Source organism: Marmota flaviventris, chromosome 5 (assembly GCF_047511675.1).
Source record: "Marmota flaviventris isolate mMarFla1 chromosome 5, mMarFla1.hap1, whole genome shotgun sequence".
NCBI lineage: Eukaryota > Metazoa > Chordata > Mammalia > Rodentia > Sciuridae > Marmota > Marmota flaviventris.
In genome coordinates this window covers 163,979,616-164,000,900 of record NC_092502.1, presented here as the reverse complement: position 1 = coordinate 164,000,900, position 21,285 = coordinate 163,979,616, and the positions used below count along the sequence as shown (strand labels likewise).

At 61.1% G+C, this 21,285-nt stretch overlaps 2 protein-coding genes across 5 annotated transcripts in view; both read right to left on the bottom strand.

Annotated features, from left to right (window-relative positions):
- LOC114099562 (palmitoyltransferase ZDHHC11-like) overlaps positions 1–3,416 on the bottom strand; it is a 43,081-nt gene extending 39,665 nt beyond the window's left edge. Inside the window, exons 1-2 of the mRNA XM_071612823.1 lie at positions 3,277–3,416; positions 1,602–1,728 (exon numbers count right to left, since the gene is read on the bottom strand). Coding sequence (XP_071468924.1) covers positions 1,602–1,728; positions 3,277–3,416 — 267 coding nt within the window. The remainder of the gene's footprint in view (positions 1–1,601; positions 1,729–3,276) is intronic.
- Positions 3,417–4,097: 681 nt separating this feature from the next.
- Positions 4,098–21,264, bottom strand: Brd9 (bromodomain containing 9). Of its 4 annotated transcripts, none has more exons than XM_027943866.3 (16): positions 21,151–21,264; positions 19,757–19,971; positions 19,421–19,553; positions 18,092–18,152; positions 17,583–17,727; positions 16,080–16,190; positions 15,430–15,605; positions 13,514–13,646; positions 12,319–12,394; positions 11,289–11,384; positions 10,506–10,638; positions 9,955–10,066; positions 7,332–7,370; positions 6,537–6,636; positions 5,227–5,394; positions 4,098–4,691 (listed from the first exon to the last, which is right to left on the bottom strand). In XM_027943866.3, exons 1-16 carry the CDS (start codon positions 21,200–21,202, stop codon positions 4,591–4,593), a joined length of 1,851 nt encoding a protein of 616 aa, XP_027799667.2. In that variant the 5' UTR covers positions 21,203–21,264; the 3' UTR covers positions 4,098–4,590. The 4 variants fall into 4 exon arrangements, with proteins under 4 accessions (XP_027799667.2, XP_027799668.2, XP_027799669.2 ...); XM_027943867.2 differs by having other exon boundaries at positions 15,430–15,545; XM_027943868.2 differs by having other exon boundaries at positions 15,430–15,542.
- Positions 21,265–21,285: the final 21 nt, after the last annotated feature.

Genomic DNA, 21,285 nt, shown 5'->3' with positions numbered 1-21,285 from the left:
AGCTCATACAGACCTAGGTTAATGTTTTTCTGATCAGTTTTATTTTTTGACTGTGGAGTTTTTAAACATTGCAATGTAGATTTCACCTAGGTAAAGCTTCAAGGCCTTTACTATTGTCTTATGTGTTGTATGTTATGTGTGCACACTTCTGTTTTGTGTTGTATGTCTGTATGTGCGTATGTCCATATATCATATATGAGGAGCGCTCATGAATAAATGAATCAAAATTTTTTTTTATTCACGTGATTTTAATGGTTTAATTTAGATTGGGTAAACAGCTGTTGAAAATTGTTTTAATACGTGAACAAATAAGGAGGTTAACAGATCTGTTTGTTTACTTTCACCTCTCCTTTTCATTATATTTAATAATTCTGTTCAGGATAATGTAAATTGTTCAAAAAATTGTTTTCTTAGTGCCTGTTGGAATGTTACATAATTTTTTATTTTTATCCATCATTGCCAGAATTCCTATCTTCATCCCAGTGCCGGTGAAGACAAAGATAAAACCAAACTACAGCTTCTTCGATAGTTATCACAACAAACTGTATAAACTGATGCATCGATGAATAATGTAACTCAACAAGTGATGCTCAATCAAGGAGTCGATTTACTTTGGGAGGAAATGGACATATTGACAGATTCCTCTGCTTTGAACTGCTTGCAGAACCTGCCTGGACTATGTATCACTTGTATGCATTGTGAACTATCTGTTGGTGCAGCGACTTGTGGTAGTGCTGGAGTATTTTTGCTGATGGTGTCACCGGTGGTACAATTTTTCAAAGGAGCCCTCAATTGGCTTAGTGTCATGGCATTTTGCATCCTCCTCCCTTCTACTAGTGATGGTCTAAAATTTGGGGGCCAACAGAGGTGAGGCAAAGAACCTCACCCCCCCACTGGTGCAAAGACCTATCCACAGGTATGGCTGTATGCTGGACCGGTAGTCAGTGACGGGTATGATCCAATTGCAGTGGTACCAACCTAAGACAGGAGGCTGACGCCTAGAGGTCAGCTCATCCGATGACGGGTAAGGACCATATGTTGAATTGGACAACCTAACAGGCACGGTCCCTAAGCCACATGCTGTTGTTTAATTAAACCGAAAGGGGGAGATGTTGAGAGCCACGGCTGAGTCTGTATGGCCCCTGGCATTTTGCCAACAGTATTGATTGACAGGCGAGGCATTACTATCCGCCTCTGCCGCTACTTTTGAGTTCTCGCACTATTTTGGAGTTCTCGTGGGGATTTCCGGGGATTCCCCGAGAGTTCCCATTGGTTGGGGAAGTGCAGGAGGAGGGATTTCCGGGAGAGATATTTGCAGCTGGGGGTTCCTGGACTAGCCGCGTGGCATTCGGGAGAATTCCCCAGGAGCGTGTGTGAGGTTTTTTCTTGCAGTTCAAAAATAAAGTTTGTTCCTGCTTCAGTGGCTCGTGATTTGTGCCCAGCTAGACAGCGGCAGGGTCCAACAACTATCTGAAGGCCCCTGTGTGGACCAGCTGCTGTGTCCCTTTGGGGCTGGACAGGAGGGCTGATGACTTCCCTTCACTCCCTTCCCAGTGACCCCTCAGGTGCCATCCAAGGAAACCATCTGCAGCCAGGCCCACCTTGCCAGCCCAAGGCTGTCTGATTATTGCCCAGAGCTCACACTGGGCAGAGTCCACCATCCGACAGGCAGCCGACCATGTCAGGGTATACAGGAGGCCGGTGACCAAGACCAGCAACTCGAAGTCACTGGCAGACAGGTGGAGGTGTGCTTGGAAGGAAGACAGAGGGGAGGCAGGCGTGGTAAGAAGTGGGCGGTCATGGACCCCAGGCTCCCCAGAACTGGGGCCTCTGCTCTGGACGGCCCAGGAACATGGATAGCTCCCAGCTCCCACAGGTGCTGCTGGACCAGGGGGCAACAGCAGGTCTTTGCAGCCCAGAATGGCTCTGAGGGTGTCTTCTTCGCTGTGTTCACAGCCTGGCTACAGGGTGGACGCGCCACAGGGCCAACCAACTCCTTCACCCATAATGAAAGCAGGCGCTTCCAGCTGTGGCCACCAGGTCACCCAGTGAGTGTCACTGACAACAAACTGCTCTCCCTGTTCTGAGTACGATGAGGTAGACCTGCACATGCCCACACACCTGCTCACACATGCACACTCCTACACCTGGCACACCCACATGCACCCACACACACCCGCACAGCTGCACACCTCTCACACTCTGCATACACCCACATGCTCCCAACAGCACAACCCACAAACCTGCACAGATACACTTATGCCCACAGGTACCTGCACACACTCACACACCTGCACACATATACCTACACCCACACACCCACACATGCCCACATGCACCCACGTGTACCTGCACACAGTGCCCCACACTCCCTGTGGCACACACTTTCACACGTGCATACCCACCTGCATACCTGCTGCAGGCACTCCACACACACAATGGCACACCCTGCCCCATAGCCAAGGGCTACTCTGCCTTTCCCAGGCTCCCGGGCTCCGGTATGGAGGCCTTCAGTAAATGCCCAGCCAGGAGAGGGGGCTGCCTCCCCTCCCTGGATGGGGGCGCTGGCGCCCAGAGGGATGCAACAGCCAACCACAGATAGGCTCAGCCACACACCAGGAGATGGGGCGCTGCCTCAGTTTACCCATCTGCAACAAATCCTCAGGGTCCCTTGGGGACCACAGATCCCAGAGTGGCTGGTGGTCCAGAGGCGCTGCACTGAGGCAGGGGTGAGGGCTGGTCCTGCACAGCAGGCCCTACCCCATGGACCAGAAGTGTGGCCTTGGCCAGGGGTACAGCTGTGGGCTCTTGTGACTGGCAGCAGTGGTCACTGCAGAGCCCCCATGGAGAACCAAGAGCAGGACTGGTGGCCACACCCAGGCTATGTGGGGAGAGGGGGCAGCACCTCCAGGCCTACCCGGCTGGTCCAGTTTCTTCCAGAGATACACGGGTGTGGTGGCCGCTGCAACTCCTGCCCCTTGTCCTAGCCCTGATGAGCAGTGGCCACCTCAACAGCAGCCATGGAAGGCCCAGGGCCACAGCAAGGGGCTGGGCAGCACCAGCAGCCACGTAGCACCCTCCACAGCAGCTCCTCTGGGGCCCAGGAGCTGGCCACGGGCCTGTGTAAGCAGGAGGCAGAGGCAGGCAGGAACTCCATTCTGCGATCTGGGCTGCCCTCTGACTGCAGCAGGGTCCCACAGCCAGGTGGAGCTGGGCAGTGCCCGGGGTGCAGGCAAGGCCATGGCAGGCCATCCCTGACACCCCCAGACAGCTCACCATTCCTGGACACAGATGGGCCCAAGGAAGGAGGTGGCCACACAGGCCGTGAGCACATCTAGTGCCACAGATATGGCCTTTGACATGGTCAGCAGCAGGTCTACGCTGGGTTTCTGCTGCAGAAAGGGTGAGGGCTGCATGCAGAAGGGTTGAGAGCGGACGGGGCTCGGGGCTGTCTGGGGGCCATGCGCCCCACTCCATTGTGGCTCAGGTTGGGGCGCGAGGAGCTAGAGCACCAGCTCGGCCCAGGGGCCTCCAGACGCCAGCTGGGGTGCCCACCAGGGCCACGTCTGCCAAGCTGGAGGACTCCGGGCTGCACAGCAGGGATGCCCAGGGAGGGACCCTGCCCTGTGAGGTCACATCGTGCACACCACAGGACACTGCTGTACAGTACAAGGTCTGGCCCAAGGGCTGAGGGGAGCGAGCAGGACTCCCACGGAGCCTGTGGATGCCATCCTGCCTTTGCTATGCCAACCCAGGGATGGGCTGGGGGCACAGGACAGGGACAGCCTGTAGGAAAGTGGCACTACTGAGGCCAGGACCGCAGGCTGTGCTGCACTGCGTGGCCGTGGGCTGGGGTTTGCCTGCAGGGAGGACATGCTGGCCCTCCCACCCTCAGTCCCGTGGCACTCAGGCCCTGCTTTCAGGGGGCCGTGGGGCCGTGCATGTTCTGAACTCTGTGTGCTGCCCACAGGCCTCTCCAGCCGTAGCCCTGCTCCCCAGGGCCTGACGTCTTCTGTGCCCAGTCACTGGAGCCGACGGAAGTCCCCAAGGGGGCAGGCCAGCAGAAGCGCCCACAGCCTAGCAGGGCAGAAACCGTCTCGCCCGGCACCCCAGAAGTCCTTTATTAGGCTGTGTACAGTACTCTGCAGCAGCAACAGGCTCAGCAGAAGCTCAACTCCAGACGTCTCCTGGCTGACCTTCCTGCCCAGGGGACAGCTCGCCCTCTTCCAGGGGCTGCGAGGCTCAGGTCTGGCGATCACATGGGAGGTCCCGCTGCCTTGCCCAGGCAACCCTGAGCAGCCCTCAGGGGCACAGGGGCTGGGCTTTGGTGGGCACAAACTGGCACCTGACACACAGCGGGGCAGGCCCTCAACTCAGCGCTCTACCCCACACCTCAGCTCCTGCGGCGCTCGGGACTCGGGGCTGTGCCAGGGCTGCTGGGCCTCTGTGCCGCTGACGTGACAGCCCAGAAGATCATCCCCACCCCAGGCCACTGCCTGCACACAAGGGGACAAGGTCAAAGTCTCTGTCTCATGGCAGAAACCACAGACACAGGCAAAACTGGAGCAAAAGGCCTGGGACTACCGAGAGCTAGTTCTTCACGGACGCAGTGGGCTCTGGGGACTGCAGAAACTCGTAAGGGTCGTGGGTCACGTCCGGCTGCTCCCCAACGCTGAGGTGAGAAGGGCTCCCTGCAAGTGTGAGGGAGCACTGTGTCCACATGACACGGAAACCCACGCTGCCCACTGGCTCCCGGGCGCAGCCCAGCCGCAGCCTGATCACAAGGAGGACTTTCTCCAACGGCCCTGGCAAGCCGGCGTGCATCCTGCTCCCAGAATGCCCCGGCACTCCCTGGCAGCCAGGAGAGGTGCTGGGTGGGCGGCCACCCACGGGGGACGCTGGCTCAGGACGGTGGGCCTGGGCTCTGCCCCCATCCCAGGAGGAGTGAGTCAGAGGGGACAGCAGGATGTGCCTGAGCCAACCCCACGTGCCACTGCAGGGGTGCCCCGCCCAGATGGCGCTGCACTCTGCCCAGCAGAAATGCCCCCCGGGTCCCCCAGAAGAGCGTAGCGCCTGACGGCAGAGGAACCCGCAGGGACAGCTGGACTAGGGCGCACAGCCAGGGCCCCCCATAGCACCGTGGCACCCGCTCAGCTGCACCCACTGAGGCCCTTGGGCACAGAGGCAGAGGCAGCCCGGGCCCCAGCCTGTGGCCTGGCCACCTACCCGGGGGGTGCGGCTCCCTCTCGGAGGCATTGGACAGGGAGCTGAGGTTGGAGGACGGCCGGGAGCCCCCTCGCTCGGCCTGCGCCTCGTGCAGGTCCTGCAGCAGCTTCGTGGTCTCATCCAGGTGCAAGTGGCCATCATCGGGGTCCAGCTCCTTCTTCACCTTCCCTGTGGGGGAGAGAACGGCATGCCCCAGGCTCAGCCGGGCCCACAGCCGGCCCACAGGAGAGGGCCCGGTCAGCTATGGGGGCTGGGGCGCTCACAGTGGAGGGCGCCTAGCTGCAGGACGGGGATGGACAGAAGCTCCAGGACCCTCAGGCCAAGCCCTGTGGGCCAGCCCACTGGGTGCTCAAACCCTGTGAAGAGCCTGGGCCACAACAGGACATCTGGGTTGGGCTCCCACGTGGACCACAGAAAGCCAGCGGCCACACGGGGGCTGGAGAGGGCACCACCCAGCCAGGGAAGAAGTCCCCAGGCCCATCGCTGGGCACACCAGCACCCCACGCACATATGTAATGGCCTGCATCCCGTGGCCGGGCCAGTCAAACCCTCGGAAGGGTGTGGCCAGACAGGGGCCTCCATTGCCTCTACACAAGCGAGGCTGGGGCCTCCCTATGCCTGGAAAGGCTCCAAGGCCTCCAAACCACCTATGGCCACAGAACAAAGGCCACCCATCTGAGCTGTGTGCCCTGGCACCCAGTGGAGTAAACCCTGACACCCAAGAAATGCCCGGACCCTGCCATGTGTGCCCGGGGGACTCTGAGGGAAAGCAGGATGCTCCAGCAGGAGAGAGGGAAGGGACAGTGTCCCAGGAGGCAGGGATGGCCTCAGCACACCCACAGCTCCTGCTGCAGGGGGAGAGGTGGCATCTGAAGTGGTACCCAGGACAGCAGAGCCCACATTCAACAGCCACAGGCCAGGACAAGCCACTGGGTCCAGCGACACGGAGGCCACCCTCCTGTGAGCCAGATGATCTGTCCAGGGCTCGGGAGGAAAGCCCCTCCTCCCCCACGTGACCTGCACTAGCACCAGGGGTGGGGCTCCGGCCAAGCAGCGCTGCCGTGGACACCAGCAGGGTCCTCCGGTCCACTCCGCTGACTCGACCCCTGGAGCTGCAACAGACTCCACGGTGAGGGCCCATTCTCTGCACTGACCACATCCCAGGCCCATCAGTAAGCCTGCGCTGTGCTGCTGGCTGGCTGGGCCCCCTCCTCGGGAGGCTCCAGAATTTGGGGCCAAGCACTCGTGTCCCATCATGCCACATGGGCAGACACGCAAGAGCCCAAAGGGACGTGCCCAGCATGACTTACCCAGAGAGCTGAGCATGGACATGTCCAGAGAAGCCTCGGAATATGACTTCACTGACATGAAGTCCAGGACAGAGCCGCCGTCCCCCAACGGGTCCCCAGCCTGTGGAGAGGAGCACACTGAGGTACCCAGCACAGTCATACCCTTCCCAGGGCGCCAAGGGACAGCCCTGGCTCTGAAGCTGCCGTCGGGCGACACTGGGCTGCAGCACATAGGTGGACAGACAAGTCCATGTCCAGGGACAAACTCTCAGACTGCCCAGTGCCTGCTGTCACCCAAAGCCAGTGACTTGTCACCTTCCAAGGACTCAGGCATGCTGGGGACGTGGGACCACATCCAAGGTCCCATGGCCATCCCACAGCCAAGCTCCCTTCTCCCCCCAGCAAGGGCCTCCTGGGGAGTCTGCGCCAGCCCAGGGTGCTGTCAGCCCCTGCTGCCCAGCTGCTGCCCTCACACCCAGGCCTACGGCCTCTTCAAGCTCCAGGGGACCCCAGGCCCAACCCACAGCAGATGGCCCGAGATCAAGTCTGCAGGAGCTGTCCTGCCAGCCAGAGGCAGGCTCTGCAGCAAGGGCCCATGGCCCCATTCCACAGGACAGGCCACTCAGGTGCCATGGCCCCTGCCCACCCTGAGGGCAGCACCACAGGCCGGGAAGGAGAGAAGCCCCACAACTCACACTCCCTCAGAAAAAACCTGTTCCCAGAGATGCAGCAGGCGCTGTCCTGCAGCCCCCAGGGCCAGACCCAGGGCTGCCATGCAAAACCTCGTCCAGCTCCGTGTGCATTCGAGAAACCCACCTTTACTTCATCTGCAGGCCTCGGGGGCGCACTTCTTCTCTGCAAAGGAACACAGGTGGACACCCGGTCTTCCAAGGCCATTCTCATGCAGGGCAACCTCTTTACATCACCACAAGCAAGAGCTGCACAGCCCTGGGAGCTCCCCGCCAACTTCACGGCATCCCAGGGGAGGCCAGGTCCCACAGGGCTCCTCAGCTGGCAGCAAAGGCAGCCACCACAGGCCCACACGCCTCTGCCAGCCGAACTCTGTAGCAGTGCTGGGTGGGGGGTGCCTGAAAGGTGGGGAATGCAGGGGCAGAGGGTCCCAAGGCCGTGCCTGCAGCCAAGGATGTTTAAAATAAGCCAGGGACAGCAGCACAAGCAGACCAGGTGGTTTACCCCAGATGCTGGGTGCCGAGGGGGGTGTGTGCACAGGGCGGGCAGGGCCATGGGCCACGCGTTTCCCACCACCTGCAGTCCTGTGCTCCGACAGGAGCGTTCCCTTGAAAGCATCCTAGCTTTGCACACATTCCTCAAAACAGTCATTCAGAGTTTGTCCCCACGTCTGTTCCCAGGACGTCTCTGAGCCGACCCTGTCCTACCCACCAGCCTCTCACCAAGCCGGCCCTGTCCCTCCCACCGGCCCCTCACAGAGCCGACCCTGTCCCTCCCACCGGCCCCTCACTGAGCTGACCCTGTTCTTCCCACCTGCCCCTCACTAGCGACCGTCCCAGGCCTTCCCCACACCCTGCAGTGCCTGCCAGACATCCCATCACTCCGTTCTCACACCAATCACCCAGAAGAGCCACTGCTCTGCAGTCCAGAGCCACCCCAGGCCTCAGGAGTCATGTCCCTCCTGCTGTGGCACCCACCTGTAGCAGCACCACCTGCAGAGGGGCTGGCCTCCTGCCAGAGGGACCCTCAGCTGGAGGACTGTGGCCGGGCAGGGCACAGGGCTGGTGGAGTCCGAGGGACCTGCCTTGAAGCTCCAGCACGCAGATGCCCTCTGTGCCCAGGGCACAGGTGCATCCCAATGTCACCCAGGCCACCAGAGTAGACCAGCAGTGCCACTCCACACCCAGACTAAGCTCCCAGCCAGTCACAAGCGCTGGCCTTCTGCCAAGATGAAAGCCAGCACTCCCCAGGAAGATGACAGAAGGCACCAATTGTGGTTGACAGGCACAGATGCCACACCATCTACTGCAGGACTTCTCGCAGCCACGGTACTCTCAGTGTGTTGGAGACATTTTTATTGGGGCTGGGGATATGGGGATATGTAGCTCAGTTGGTACAGTGCTTGCTTTGCATGCATAAGGCCCTGGGTTCAATCCCCAGTACCACCAAAAAAAAAAAAAAAACCACTTTTAACATGAGATGCACACAAAATGACCCACAAGGACTGAGGTGGCTAGTGGTCAAGTGCTTGCCTAACCCGCTCCTAGGTAACCCCAGCCCTCAGGAGATAAGGTTCATAAGTGGAAGGCCTCTATGCCCCTGTCTGTTGTCAGAGTTCTGGGTACGGCTGACCCAGGCCAACCTACACCCCGACTAGCCAGAGGTAACTTCCAGCAGCCACATGTGGCTGCAGACGGTCGCCCAGACTGTGGACACCTTGCATCCAGCCAACACGGCTGGATCCACAGGCCTGCACAGTGGCCGATGGGCCTCTTCCAGGAGCAGCCCCACGGCAGTGTGGTGGGCATTACTGGTGCGGCAGGAGACAGGTGGGAAGGAGAACAGCTGGATTCGCGAGACCACGCGACCTCAGGAAGCCTCGTGGCCTGCAGCAACCAGGGGTTTGCACAAGGCCCAAGAGCAGTTTGGTAAAGTTCCCTTCCCCCCAGCAAGGGCCTCCTGGGGAGTCTGCGCCAGCCCCCTGCTGCCCAGCTGCTGCCCTCACCCCCAGGCCCATGGCAACTGGAAGCCATAGCAACAGAAACTAGTCAGAGCCAAACCAACCACACACTCACACAAGACCACGATACGCAGGGGGCGGGGAGCACTAGCAGCAGCTGAGCTGACACCAGGGCATCCAAGTCGTGCCGGGACCCAGGAAAGGCAAGAGGCACCAGCAGGAGGTGAGACAGCAGGCGGGGACTGTCACCTTGAGGCACAGGCCAGGCGTGGCACACCCCAGCAGGAGCCTGACAGTGGGCAGACGCAGGTGTAGCCCTGCAGCCAGAGGGCAGCAGTCCTGGAGCTGCCCGCCACACCCAGCCTCCTGTTTAAAAGGCATGTGCACCCTTGGCCTGGGGCAGCAGGAAGCTGGGGACGCTGCAGGGGCTGCAGCCTGAGACCCAGAGCCTGAAGAAAACACATCGGAACAAAACACAAAGCGGACCCCAGACCTGGGATCCTGTCCCTCAGACAGCGGTTCAGAGACAAGGCAAAGGCAAGCCCTCCAGGCCAACCCAGGGGCCTCGCCTCGACAGGTGAGGACCACCAGACCCCAGGCTGCAGGAGCCCCACAGGTTGCTGCAAGAGAAGCTCAGGGCCCTGTCCAGGGCAGGACAGGAGCTCCAAAAGGGGGCCCGCGCGGCCAGTGTCCTCAGGAGACAACTCCTGGTCCAGAGCACACTGTCACCCAAGGACACAGCAGGGTGGACGAGCTCCTTCCCTGGGCCGTGCCACACGCACAACCCACCTGCTTCAGATGGAAGAGCACCCTCGAGTGGTCTCCTCCCGTGATCTGGTCCAGGAGGTCATCTACCATTCTCTTGCTGTAGCTCCCAGCGTCCTTCACAAACTCCTGCAGGCTAAAGGGGACCGTGTGAGACAGTGTGCTAAAGGCCCTGTCTACCCTCAAGGACTGCTGCCCACCAGAGTCCTCCAGATCAACCCAAGGGGCCTTGAAGGTGAAGATCACCAGGAGCAAACCAAGTCAGGGAATGGTAAACACATGACCGTCCCACAGACTGGCCACCTCCACCAGCCTGGAGGAGGCACAGCACGCCAGATGGCCACAGGGGAGGTGGTGAAGCATGTGGCAGTGCCCCAGCAGACTGGTCGCCCTGGAGAGGCTTCCCATACAGCAGTGAAGCAAGGCCCTGAGCACACAGCTCCTCAGTAGCCGCCCAGGTCAGGTCCTCTCTAGTGATGACCTGCGGCAGGCTGGGGCACTGCTGAGAGCCAGAGGAGACTGCTGCCCCGCTCCCGTGGCCACTCCAAGGGCCAGCCTGGGCAGGCCATGCCTACCTCAGCGCGCACTGCACGCCCGTCTCATCTCCGTAGGCCGAGTACAGCAGCTCTGCCTCATCTGACTTTAAGTCACCAAACACAGAGTTGTTCTGCAGGGACAACGCAGTGCTGGCACTGGACAGGAACGTGACTAGAAAGGGGACAGTGGGACATCAGAGCCAAGCCCTAGGCACCTCTGTTCCTGGTGGTAGCCATCCCTGCTGGGCCAGCTCAACGCCACAAGGACGTCACCCACAGACACCAGGGCCCTCCTGCCATGTGGCCAAGAGAACGCCTCTGGACACTGAAGTCCCTGCAACTGACAACTGCACTGGAGGCAGGCGCAGCAGTATCCCCAACACAGGCGTGAAGGGCAGGAGTGCGGGGAGGGAGGTGCTGCTCGGCATGGTGTATGCCCGGAGCACAGGGAGGACGGGGACACTAGGGCTGAGAAGGCACTCCAGCAGGCGATGCACTCCAGCCCAGGCTGTGCCATCAGCAGAGGGACACGCGTGAGGCTGAGGTGGGGCCGAGATGGGAATGGAGAGTTCTCCCCAGGGCAGACTGGAGTTGAGCCCATGGGGCCCTGCAGATAGCACAGTGACCACAGGAAGGGAAGGAGGACAGGGACGCATCCTGACCCCAGAAAGGGACAGAAAACAGAAGAAACCCTACAACCAGGGGGTGCAGATCGGTGCTCAACGCACGCTCTGAAACAGGGCTGCACCTCAAGCCCGTAAGGAGAGGCCGAAGTGTGGCAGGGAGGACGGGGCGTGGCGGGGCTGCGGCCAGCTGGCACACCTTTGCTTCTTCTCTCGTCTTTGAAGCCCAGCGTCGTGAAGCCTGGGAGCAGCTTGCTGGAGAGCGAGCTCAGGTCCACAGGGTGCGTCTCCTCTTCTGCAGGAAGACGGGAGGTGTGGGCAGGCAACCGGCAGCCGGCAGGCCCAGGCAGGACGGCTTGCGGGCTGACCTGGGCTCTCGCGGCTGCTTCTCCGCTCCCATTCTCACCACCTCCAGGGCAACAGCATCAAGAGGCCCGTCTTGGCCTGGCCACCCAGGCTCCCCACAGCGCTCACGCAGGGCCAGAGCCCAGAGGAAGCCTCGCCCACCCTGCCCACGGCCAAGCAGCGGCAGCCACCACAGCTTGCTGCCAGCTGCACGTCTGCTAGCCACCTCACTCCCGCCACCCGGACTCGGAGCAGATCCCTGCACTCCCGACAGCCACGTATCCCAGCACTGTCTGACCTAGGTACCAATGGCCTCACCTGTTCTCTTACAGAACACTGCGGTCACCCCAGCTAAGCATTAGAGGTTGGAGTGACGTCCTATACACATTGGAGAACACCAGTCAACCTGCTAACATGGCTGGGCGAGGCAGTGCCACAAGGTGTGTGGGCACCTGGGCAGGCTGTGGGGAAGCCAAGCCAGCGTGGCCACATACCACCCTCCCCACGTGCTGCAGGTGCGTCCGGATCCCAGTGAACCAGGCGTGGGGCAGTCTCCCCTCCTGCCTGGGGATGCTTCCTGGGGCCAGAGCACCCACCAGGCGGGGGCCCAGCCCTCTCACCTGCTGTGACCGTCCCTGCTACTCTGTTGGAGCTCAGCAGGCCGGTGCCTCCCAAGTCCCAACCATGAGGCTGACTGGCCTCCCTGCACACATGCGGCACCTAGGTGCATGCAGAGTAGGAAGCCAGGCAGCTGTGATGCTGACCCTTCACCAGCAGCACGGACATATGGCCCAGTGACATGGGCTTTGCATCACTGAGCCTGCACAGGGGTCAAAGGGCAAAGGTCAGGCAACTGAAAATCAGACCCTGGGTGGGACACCCACCATCGGCATCTGGCTCGGCTGCATTCACCACGCTGTAAAGCAGGCTTCCGTCTCCAAGCTTCCTCAGGTAGCCCATCTGCAAGGAAACAGCACCTGAGCATGCCCTGGGACAGCACCCCACAATGGAGGGCAGCAGGAGCCAGTCTTTGCCACGTGGTTAGAGAGTGCAGCAGCCTCTGGTGTGGGGCGGACGCAGAGCTTTTGGTGGAGAGCATGTCCGAGTTGAGGCCAACCCAGGTCCATGCAGATCCATCAGGAGCCCTGTGCCCACGTGTTTCCAGCTCTGCCAGAGGCCTCGCCCAGCACCTGGTGCCCAACCTGCGTGCAGACCCGCCTGGCCACACAGCAATCCTGGCTCGGACGGAGCAGCCTGAGGTCCCTGGACCACCACCCAACACCATCACTTAGCTTTCTACTTCTGTCTGTTTGGTACTGGGACTGAACCCCGGGGCATCTATGTGAGCTACACCCCAGCCCTTCTGTTTTTTGTTTGAGACAGGGTCTTGCCAAGTGGCTGGGGTTTCTCCAAGTTGCCCAGCTGGCCTTGAACTTGCCATCCTCCTGCCTTAGCTTCTCTGTCACTGGGGTCCCAGGCGTGGGCCACACCCGGTGTGTTTAAGCTTCCTCGCGTGCCATCAGCGTGCACTCTCGAGAGCCCTCCCAGACCAGGCGATGCCAAGACTGGGAGCCAGGGGCACAGGACTCGGGAGCTAGGCAGCACGTGCTCGACCATGCGGACGCACTGGGCCACACACAGGCAGAACAGGGGCAGGGGCAGTGGAGCAAACAGCGCCGGAGCTACTGCCGTTGCACAGGCAGACCAGGGCAAGTGAGGAGCACCTTGTCAGGGACATTCGAACACTTCCTGCAAAGAGGCCTGGCCGGCGGGGAGGCTAGTGGGTAGGGTGCACACCAAGCGATGAGAAGACGGGCCGGGCACTACGTGGTGAGGGGTGCATCGTGGCTACTGGTGGCCCTGCCAACGGGCCACACTGGGGCCTTTCTGAGGAAATAAGGCCAGGAGGACCAAGGAGCTGGTGTGCCCTCTGACCTGGACTCTCCCAAGATAAAGGGCAGTGCTGCGGCCTGAGCGGTCCCCTCGCAAGGCACTGTAGGGCTGTGGTGGTATCCTCCTGACTCTGAGGGCCGTGCTTGTGACACACACGAATGCCTGGGCCAGGGGCCGGGGCACTACCTTGCCACCCGGGAGGAACCGGCTGATCCTGTCCCGGGCTTCATCGGCCGCGTGCTCCACCAGGGCCAGCACATGCTCCTCCGCTGTGCTGTCTGTCAGGCTGCAGGCATTCCCCTCAGGCTCGAACATGCAGCTGCAGGGCAGGGACACCAGGCGTCAGACGCTCCGCCCAGCATGCCCCACGCACAGGCTGGCAGCTTGTGGCCTGGGCCCCTTTAAGCCCCAGGCACCTCTCACACCTCTACCCAAAGACAAGGCTCCTGTGGGAATTGGGGGGGGGGTGTCGTGTGCAGAGCACCTGCTCCCAGTCCAGCTAAAGGAGCACTCCCCTAAAGCACAAGGAGAGAGGGACAGCATTCTCATCCAAGGCACCACGGGAGCCACAGACCAGGGGCTGAGCACCACGCACGGGCAGAGCTAGGTGTGGCTGTCAGCAGGTCTGGACCCAGAGCAGCGTAGCCAGGGTCCCGGGGCAGAGGACATCTGGCCGAGTGGCTGAGAGGCCTGCCTCCTGCAGAAGTCGAAGCAGATGCAGGGCCTCCCCCTGTGTAGGGCAGGGGTCTGAATGGCTGAGAGCTGCTGGCAGCAGGGGCAGGTCCTATGTGAGGGTGTCCCTCTCAGTCACTGCCACGACAGCACCCTGGAAACCCATCACGGGAAGGATGTCATCGAGAGCCACAGTGCAGGGCTCCATAGCACTGGGCTGACACTCAGGCACGGCCTATGACACAACCCGACAAGGCCCCGCCTGAGGTGACAAGCCAGCACCAGCGCGAGGCCCCGCCTGAGATCTGGATGTTCGGAGACTTTCTGCAGGTCTGAGCCCTGAGCAGAAGGCCAGGCACCCACAAGGCAGCTGGTGTCCTGCAGGGAGACGACAGAAGGCACTGGAGCACACCGGTCTGCACTGGGAATCGCGCCCTCCGTCCTCTCAACCTTGTGACCCAGGCCACTAGAGGAGGTACGCAGCACAGACACTCAGCCCTGGCCAGCTGGGTGTCCCCACTCTGTGCAACTTGGGTGTGTTCTGCATCTGTGGCTCAAAGCAGAGCCACGAGGTCACGGGCCAGATGTGCTGGTGAGGAAACAGCTCACAAGGGTTCCCGCGAGGCCTCAGCAGGTGCTGCCGCAGGGGACGGCACCGCGCCAGCCTCCATGCTCAGCCTCCTAAGACCAATTGCACTGTGAAACTCCAGGCCTGGGCACAAAGAGGAGGGCCCCCTGGAGGACCTCTAGTCAGCTGCAACCTGCAGTGCCCATCTGCTTCCTGACCACCAGGCTGCCCTTCCCTCCAGTCCAGCATCTATGCAGCCACAGAGGCAGCACAGAGAGCCTGTCTTGTGGCAAGACAAAACTCTCCATGAGTGCTGGCTACCCAGAGCGGGCCACCGAGCCTCCCGTACGCAGGGACAGGCACAGCAGAGGCCATCAGCAGATGCTTGTCCAGGGGCTGCCCCAGGAGTGGCCAAGAAATATCACACCAACAGAATGGAAGGCACTTCAATGACCAGTCGGTGCATGTGTTGCAGGCCTGGCCAGAGGGCCCCATGCCACGCCTGGGCCAGCACAAGGCACCAGCCTCAACATGGCCTCCTGCCTCCCGTGTCCACCAGAGGCGGGCATTGCTGTGGAGAGCAGGACGGTGAATAACAGCGTGTGCTAGGCAACCACAGCACACTACGGAAGTGACCCGAGGACCCTGGTCCACAGGCTGCTCTGAGACATGGCCAAGGCCACCCATGCAGGGGCCCTTATCCTCCTCACGCTGCAGGCCAGCAGGGAAGGCCGTGCTGAGTCCGCCCGGTGCCTGGCAGGACCCGCAGGCTTTGAGCAGCTGCCTCCTTGCAGAAGCTCCTGCCAGTCTCCACCTGGCCACCTGCAGTCTCTCCTCTCTGGGGCCCGCCCCGGAGCCTCACCTGATGGCTTCTCTACTCGGCTTTTTGGACTTCTTGGCAGTTTCTACTTGTACAGGCACAGCCTCAGGAACGGGCTCCTCAACGGCCGCGTCCTCACTGCCCAAGAGAGCTGCCTGCTGAGAGAAATCCATGTCCTGCATAAACGACATGCTGCGCTTCAAAGCTAACAGCCGCTCCTAGAATCAGAAAGGACAGAGCAGCGGACTTTACCTCTCCCTCACAGCCACAGGGCCATGACGATGGGATGGGATGGTGGCCACCGCCTCACCTGGCCCACAGCTAGCTCCCAGCACAGCAGTGCCAGTGGGCACGGGCTCAGCACCAAGGGATGCAGCCCAGAGCCCATGGGGGAACAACCAGAGCCAACAAGCAGCCCCCACGGGCAGGGGACACTGCAGGCAGACCTGGGAGGCCCCTCGTCCCGTGGGACAGTGCCCTGCCAGGCACACCCACGGCAGCACTGCAGTCGGCCCAGCGCAGGACCTCCACCCCCAGCCCTCACAGCTACTCTGCGCAGGAAAGGGAGCCCAGCAGAGGCCGCCAGGCAGGGCGGCGGGCGAGGCGGATGAATGGGTGTCACTCGCCGTGCTTCTGTCACACGGAAGCCACAGTGTGGTCTGGCCCTCGGGCCGCCGTCGGAGGCCCCTTACTTTGCTCATCATCTTAAAGCCGGCATGGAGGATCTTCTTGGCCAACTTGTAGTACACGGTGTCAGGCCGGTTATAGGTCATCGCGTTGTCACACATCAGCTTAAAGTCTGCCTGGAGAGAGCAGCAGGTCAGAGGGCTCCTCAGGCTGGAGGTGCCATGTGAACAGGAGCCCAGGAAGAGCTAGGGATGAGTGGGGTTTAGTCCTCTCCACCCTGTGATCTGAACAGCGATTTTCAAGAACTCAGAGCCATGCGCAGTTTTTCATGGGTCTGTGTTTGTTGAAGATTCCCCGTGAAAAGCGGGCACTGTTTCTGACTCCCTGGCGTGTTTGTGAGGGACACGGGCCACTGTCTCTGACCTCCCTGGGCATGACACGTGTGTCTGAGAGGGACACAGGCAGGTCCCCTGCTTCCCCCTCCAGCCCACCTCTCTCCAGCAGGGATATGGACCAAGACAGGACTTGGCAGCAATGTTAAGTTCTTTTGGGTAGAACTAAGGGACAAGGTGACAGCGGGCACCATGATTCCTCTGCTTCCAAGGTCTCTCCAAGCAGGGAACTTGGAATGCCATCTACAAGTTTCCTAAAACTATTAGAAAGATGTCCCCCAGGTGAGGAGAGCCTCGCTGAGCAGCTCTCACCCAGAGATGCTGGCATGCCTGTCACCACAGATCCCTGGGCACCTGCCTCCCACAGTGAGGGGCACTGGAGGCGTCCACTGGCTGGCAGCACGCCACCTGTGTTCTTGACAGAGCACGGGCCTGGGTCTCCCACCAGCGCTCTGCCAGTGTCCCCAGGGAAGTGAGGCAGTGCAGCCAACACACCTCCAGGCCATCAGCTCTGGATGATGCCTGACGGAGTGCTGCCCCTCTGCCCTCAGCCAGCAACTCGCAGACCCCAGGCTGGGACCTGGGGAGGACCTGAGGAGGACCTGGGGAGGGCAGTGCTTCACGCCTGGCCCTGGCCTCGTTGGTCTCTCCCAGGAAGCCCCTCCACCCACCTTTCCTGCACTGCTGTGGTGAGCACCAAGCCAGCCCACTCTGCAGCTCTCCAGAGGTACCCCAGATGCAGCCCAGAGCCAGTATGGCCTGTGTTCCTCCTGCCTCGCCAGGGGCAAGTTCAAACTCACCAGGAGCCAAGAACAGAGCTTCCAGGAGAAACACGCATTCCCAAAAGAATAAAATCAAACACACAGGACAAAACTGGAATCAAGGAGATCATGCTGCTCCCAATGCCCACTGTGAGCCAGGCCACCCAGACACACTCCTCATACCTGTGGGACAAGCCCTGTGTGACCAGCGCGATGACCTAAGGTCTCTGACCGCCCACAACACACAGCTCAGCCTCCGACCCAATGCAGGGAAGGCCAACCTACTTCCTTCCTGTTGTCTGTGGACCCCCAGGACCCTGCCCACGGACACGTCCAGCTATGCTGAGCCGAGGTGAGCGAGAGGTGTGCCAGACATTCACGGAGCTACGCGGTGTGCCAGAAAGCACGGGCTTACCTTGAATTCTGTGACCGACTTGTACTCGTTGGCCACGATCTTGTCCTTCATCGTGCCGAAGTCCATTGGGTGTTTTATTATCATCGAATATCCAGGAGCGATTGCATCCGTGACAGGAAAAGCAAAAAACCCATGAGGGTCTTTTCTGAAAGCAAAGACGCCTTTAAAGAGGACAAACTTTAAACCTAGATTTCTAAGCCACACAAAGATCCTCGCGATCAGAAAACTTACAACTGACCAGGTTGAACTTTGCTTCCCAAAGGTAGAGCCCACCCTGCGCCTTCAGGCTGTGACAGCCTCTGGAGCAGGACACACTCCTGCCTCAGTTCCCACCTTCAGGCGGCCAGCACCAGCCGTGCCTCTGGCCCAAGCCCCAGCCACCTCCAGGCTGCACTCTGGCCCCAGCCCTGCCCTCATCTCGCAGATCTTCCCACCCTGGCCGGACTGCGAGCCCCCTGGGAAGGCACACGACAGGGCAGGGGACGCTGTGGACGGAAGACAGAGCTCACCTCTGCAGCTGGCGGAGGAAGTGCTCCAGGAGCTGCTGGATGGGCGTGCTCTCGGTCTCCGCTGCCCATCAGAAAGAAAGCAGAGACAAGCCACGTGAGGCTGGGCCCCTCATCTCCTAGCACTTCAAGTCCAAGCAAGAATGTGCACACAGACAACTCAGACTCCGCGGCTCCTGTCGGCTAGCTGGGTGGAAGGGGTGCCCACAACACCCGTCTCAGACCCCTACCTCAGCAGCACAGACCTGCCACTCAGGCTGTTCCCAGCTCAGACTCAACTGGGCCTGGCGCATCCTGGGCAAGGGCCTGAAGCATGGGCCTGGACATGCCATACAAAGTTCTCCTGAGGACAACAGCGGTACCTACGGCTCTGGCTGTGATGCTCTTGAGCGAGCAGGGTGCACCACGTAGCACCCATCACTAACCCTGGCGGCACCCTGGGGCTGCGCTGGCTGCAGGCCCTCCCACAGGCAGTGACATCTCTCAGGCCACAATGTTCAGCAAACTGTGAAGCCTGACTGCTGCTTCATGCCTACTGCCTACAGTCCCCACAAACTGGAGGAGGCCAAGGAAAAAGATCCCCGAGAGACAGCCGCACAGGTGAGTCACAAGCTCTGCAGAATTGGCCTCTGGGCAGCCATACCACATGGCTCCTAATGGTCTGAAAAACCCAGCAGTAGCCTCCTTGTCATGTCCCTAATGTCCCACCCAGCTGCCTCAGTTTCCCAGCTGTCTGGGAAGCACAGGATGCCAACTTCTGTAGGATATCTGGGGATGCAGGTCCAAAGGAAAGACCATGAGCGGGGAACTCCAGCCAGACACCAGCCCTGGCACACAGCCCAGGGCAGGAGCTAACTGAAGACCACCCCAGCCTCCTTCACTTCAGTTGCAGCCATCTGAAGGGAGTCCAGACCCACCTAGGTACTTTCTCCCAGGGGACTACCCACTTCCACTGAACTGCCCATGTCTAGAGTGAGATCAACTTGGGGATCACTCACCTGACACTCTCCATGAGGAGCAACAAGGCAGATAAAAGCAAACTTTTAGACTCAAAATTGGCCGGATATTTCTGTGAAGGCCAGATAAAACAATCTAGTAGTGAGGTCACACACCTCAAGTCTCTGAGGCACCTGTCTTTTTCTTTTCGTGTTGAAAAGTGAATAAATCATGCTTAGCTTGTGGGTTAAAGGGTTTTTAAAGGCCACAGGCAGTAAGTGGCCAACTGATCTGGATGAGGGTGGGAACCCCGGGTCCAGGGCACGCTGGCATGGGCCCAGGAGAGCACCAGCCTCTCCCAAGAGGCTCCCTGAACAAGAGCCACCCGTATCTTGCCTGGCTGTGTCCGGCAAGCTCGCACCGGCCGATCTGGGGGTGGCTCCACCTCCACCTTCTTTCCAGGGTCGAAGTCATCTGCCTCTCCCTCTGTGTCACAGTGCTCCTTCTCCCTCTTCCGCTTCTTCTCCTCCTGTGAGGCAGGCAGAGCGACAGCTGCACTGCGTCTCGCCCCGCCTAAGCAGGAGACGCATGCCTCTGCCTCAGTCCAGGGGACACCCCTCCCGAGACCCTGCCACAGGGCAGCCAAGGACCAGCCCCAGGTGCCCACAGCAAGCCACTGGCCTGTGGTCTACAGCTCCTGTGGCCCTGCAGCAGTCCCAGCCATGACCCCACCTTCCGCTTTCTCCTCTCCTCGTCATCTGGATGCTTCTCCTTCTCTGACTTCTTCTTCTTTTTCTTCTTCTTCTCTCTGTGTCTCTCCCGCTCGTGATCTGACCGGTCCTCGTAGTAGCTGGAGTCATGGCCTGAGCCTGAGAGCTCGGTCACCTCGCTCCCGCCCACCTTGAGCACCAGCTTCAGAGGCTTCTCCAGTGGAGCATCTGCATAATCTGCAACAGGCCAGGGCCGCTGAGTGCTCAGCACGTGCAGGACCCACAGCCCCAGAGGTCGGTGGCCCCAGGGTAAGGCCGAGGAGCTGCCAGAACCCCGGGCAAAGGCAGCTTGGCAGTGCTCCTCCCTCCACTGGAAGCCCATTACCATGCAGGGAAGGAACAAGGCCAGGTTCCCTTACCAGCAGCCCCTCCCCTTGCTGCAGCTGTAGGTCACACCCCCACCAGTCAGAGGAGCTGCTGCTGGCAGAGGGAGGGGAAGGCAGGTAGGGAAAGGGCAGGAGAGGTGATCCCCTGGCAAGGCAGCAAGGGTGCTCTAGGGCAGGTGACCCGGGACCAGCCAATTTCGGGGGGACACCAACTTGGATCCCCCATCCTTAGCCTAGGTTCTTCTCCCATGCCCTCTCCCCAGAGCCTGGGAACCCACTTAGGCCTCTCTGCCCAAGCCTGCCACCTAGCCCAGGACCTTAGGACCCTTCTCCACCCACTCCTGAATCCCCGGACCTGCCCTGCCCAATCCTGCGACCCCTGCCCAGGTCCCCATTACACCCTCCCAGCCCAAGACCCCGAACCCTCCCTGTCCAGGCCCCCAGAGCCACGCACCCTCCCTACCCAGGACCCTCCCCCGCAGGACCCCAGGCCCCTCCCTGCCCAGCACCCCCGCCGTCCAGGCCCCCAGAGCCCAGCACCCTCCCCACCCCGGACCCCAGCATCTCCCCGTCCAGGCCCCCAGCGCCCCGGCACCCTCCCTACCCAGGCCCCTCCCCCGCAGGCCCCCAGGCCCCTCTCTGCCCAGGCCCCCAGGCCCCCAGCACCCCCGCCGTCCAGGCCCCCAGAGCCCAGCACCCTCCCCACCCAGGACCTCAGGCCCCTCCCCACCCCGGACCCCAGCATCTCCCCGTCCAGACCCCCAGAGCCCCGGCACCCTCCCTACCCAGGCCCCTCCCCCGCAGGCCCCCAGCACCCCCGCCGTCCAGGCCCCCAGAGACCGGCACCCTCCCCACCCAGGACCTCAGGCCCCTCCCCACCCCGGACCCCAGCACCCCCGCCGTCCAGGCCCCCAGAGCCCCGGCACCCTCCCTACCCAGGCCCCTCCCCCGCAGGCCCCCAGCACCTCGCCGTCCAGGCCCCCAGAGCCCCACCCTCCCCGCCCGGGCCCCCGGCACCCTCGCCGCGCACCCTCGTAGGACGAGCGCCATTCAGCCTTGTGCTTCTTGTGCTTCTTGCCCATGACAGCGGCGGCGGCGGACCCGCGGGAGCGCGGCCGCCCGAGGCCCGGCCCGCGCCCGCCGGAAGTGGCTCCGGAAGTGGCTC

Bases quoted from the DNA above. Each gene is read 5' to 3' on its own strand.
- Brd9 (XM_027943866.3), bottom strand. From the start codon at position 21,202: ATGGGCAAGAAGCACAAGAAGCACAAGGCTGAATGGCGCTCGTCCTAC. The intron at 16,191-17,582 runs GTAAGCCCGTGC...TGCTCTCTCCAG, and splicing joins AGTCGGTCACAGAATTCAAG to GCAGACTTTAAGCTGATGTG. The intron at 4,692-5,226 runs GTAGGTGGCCAG...TCACACTTGCAG, and splicing joins GAGGGAGCCGCACCCCCCGG to GGAGCCCTTCTCACCTCAGC.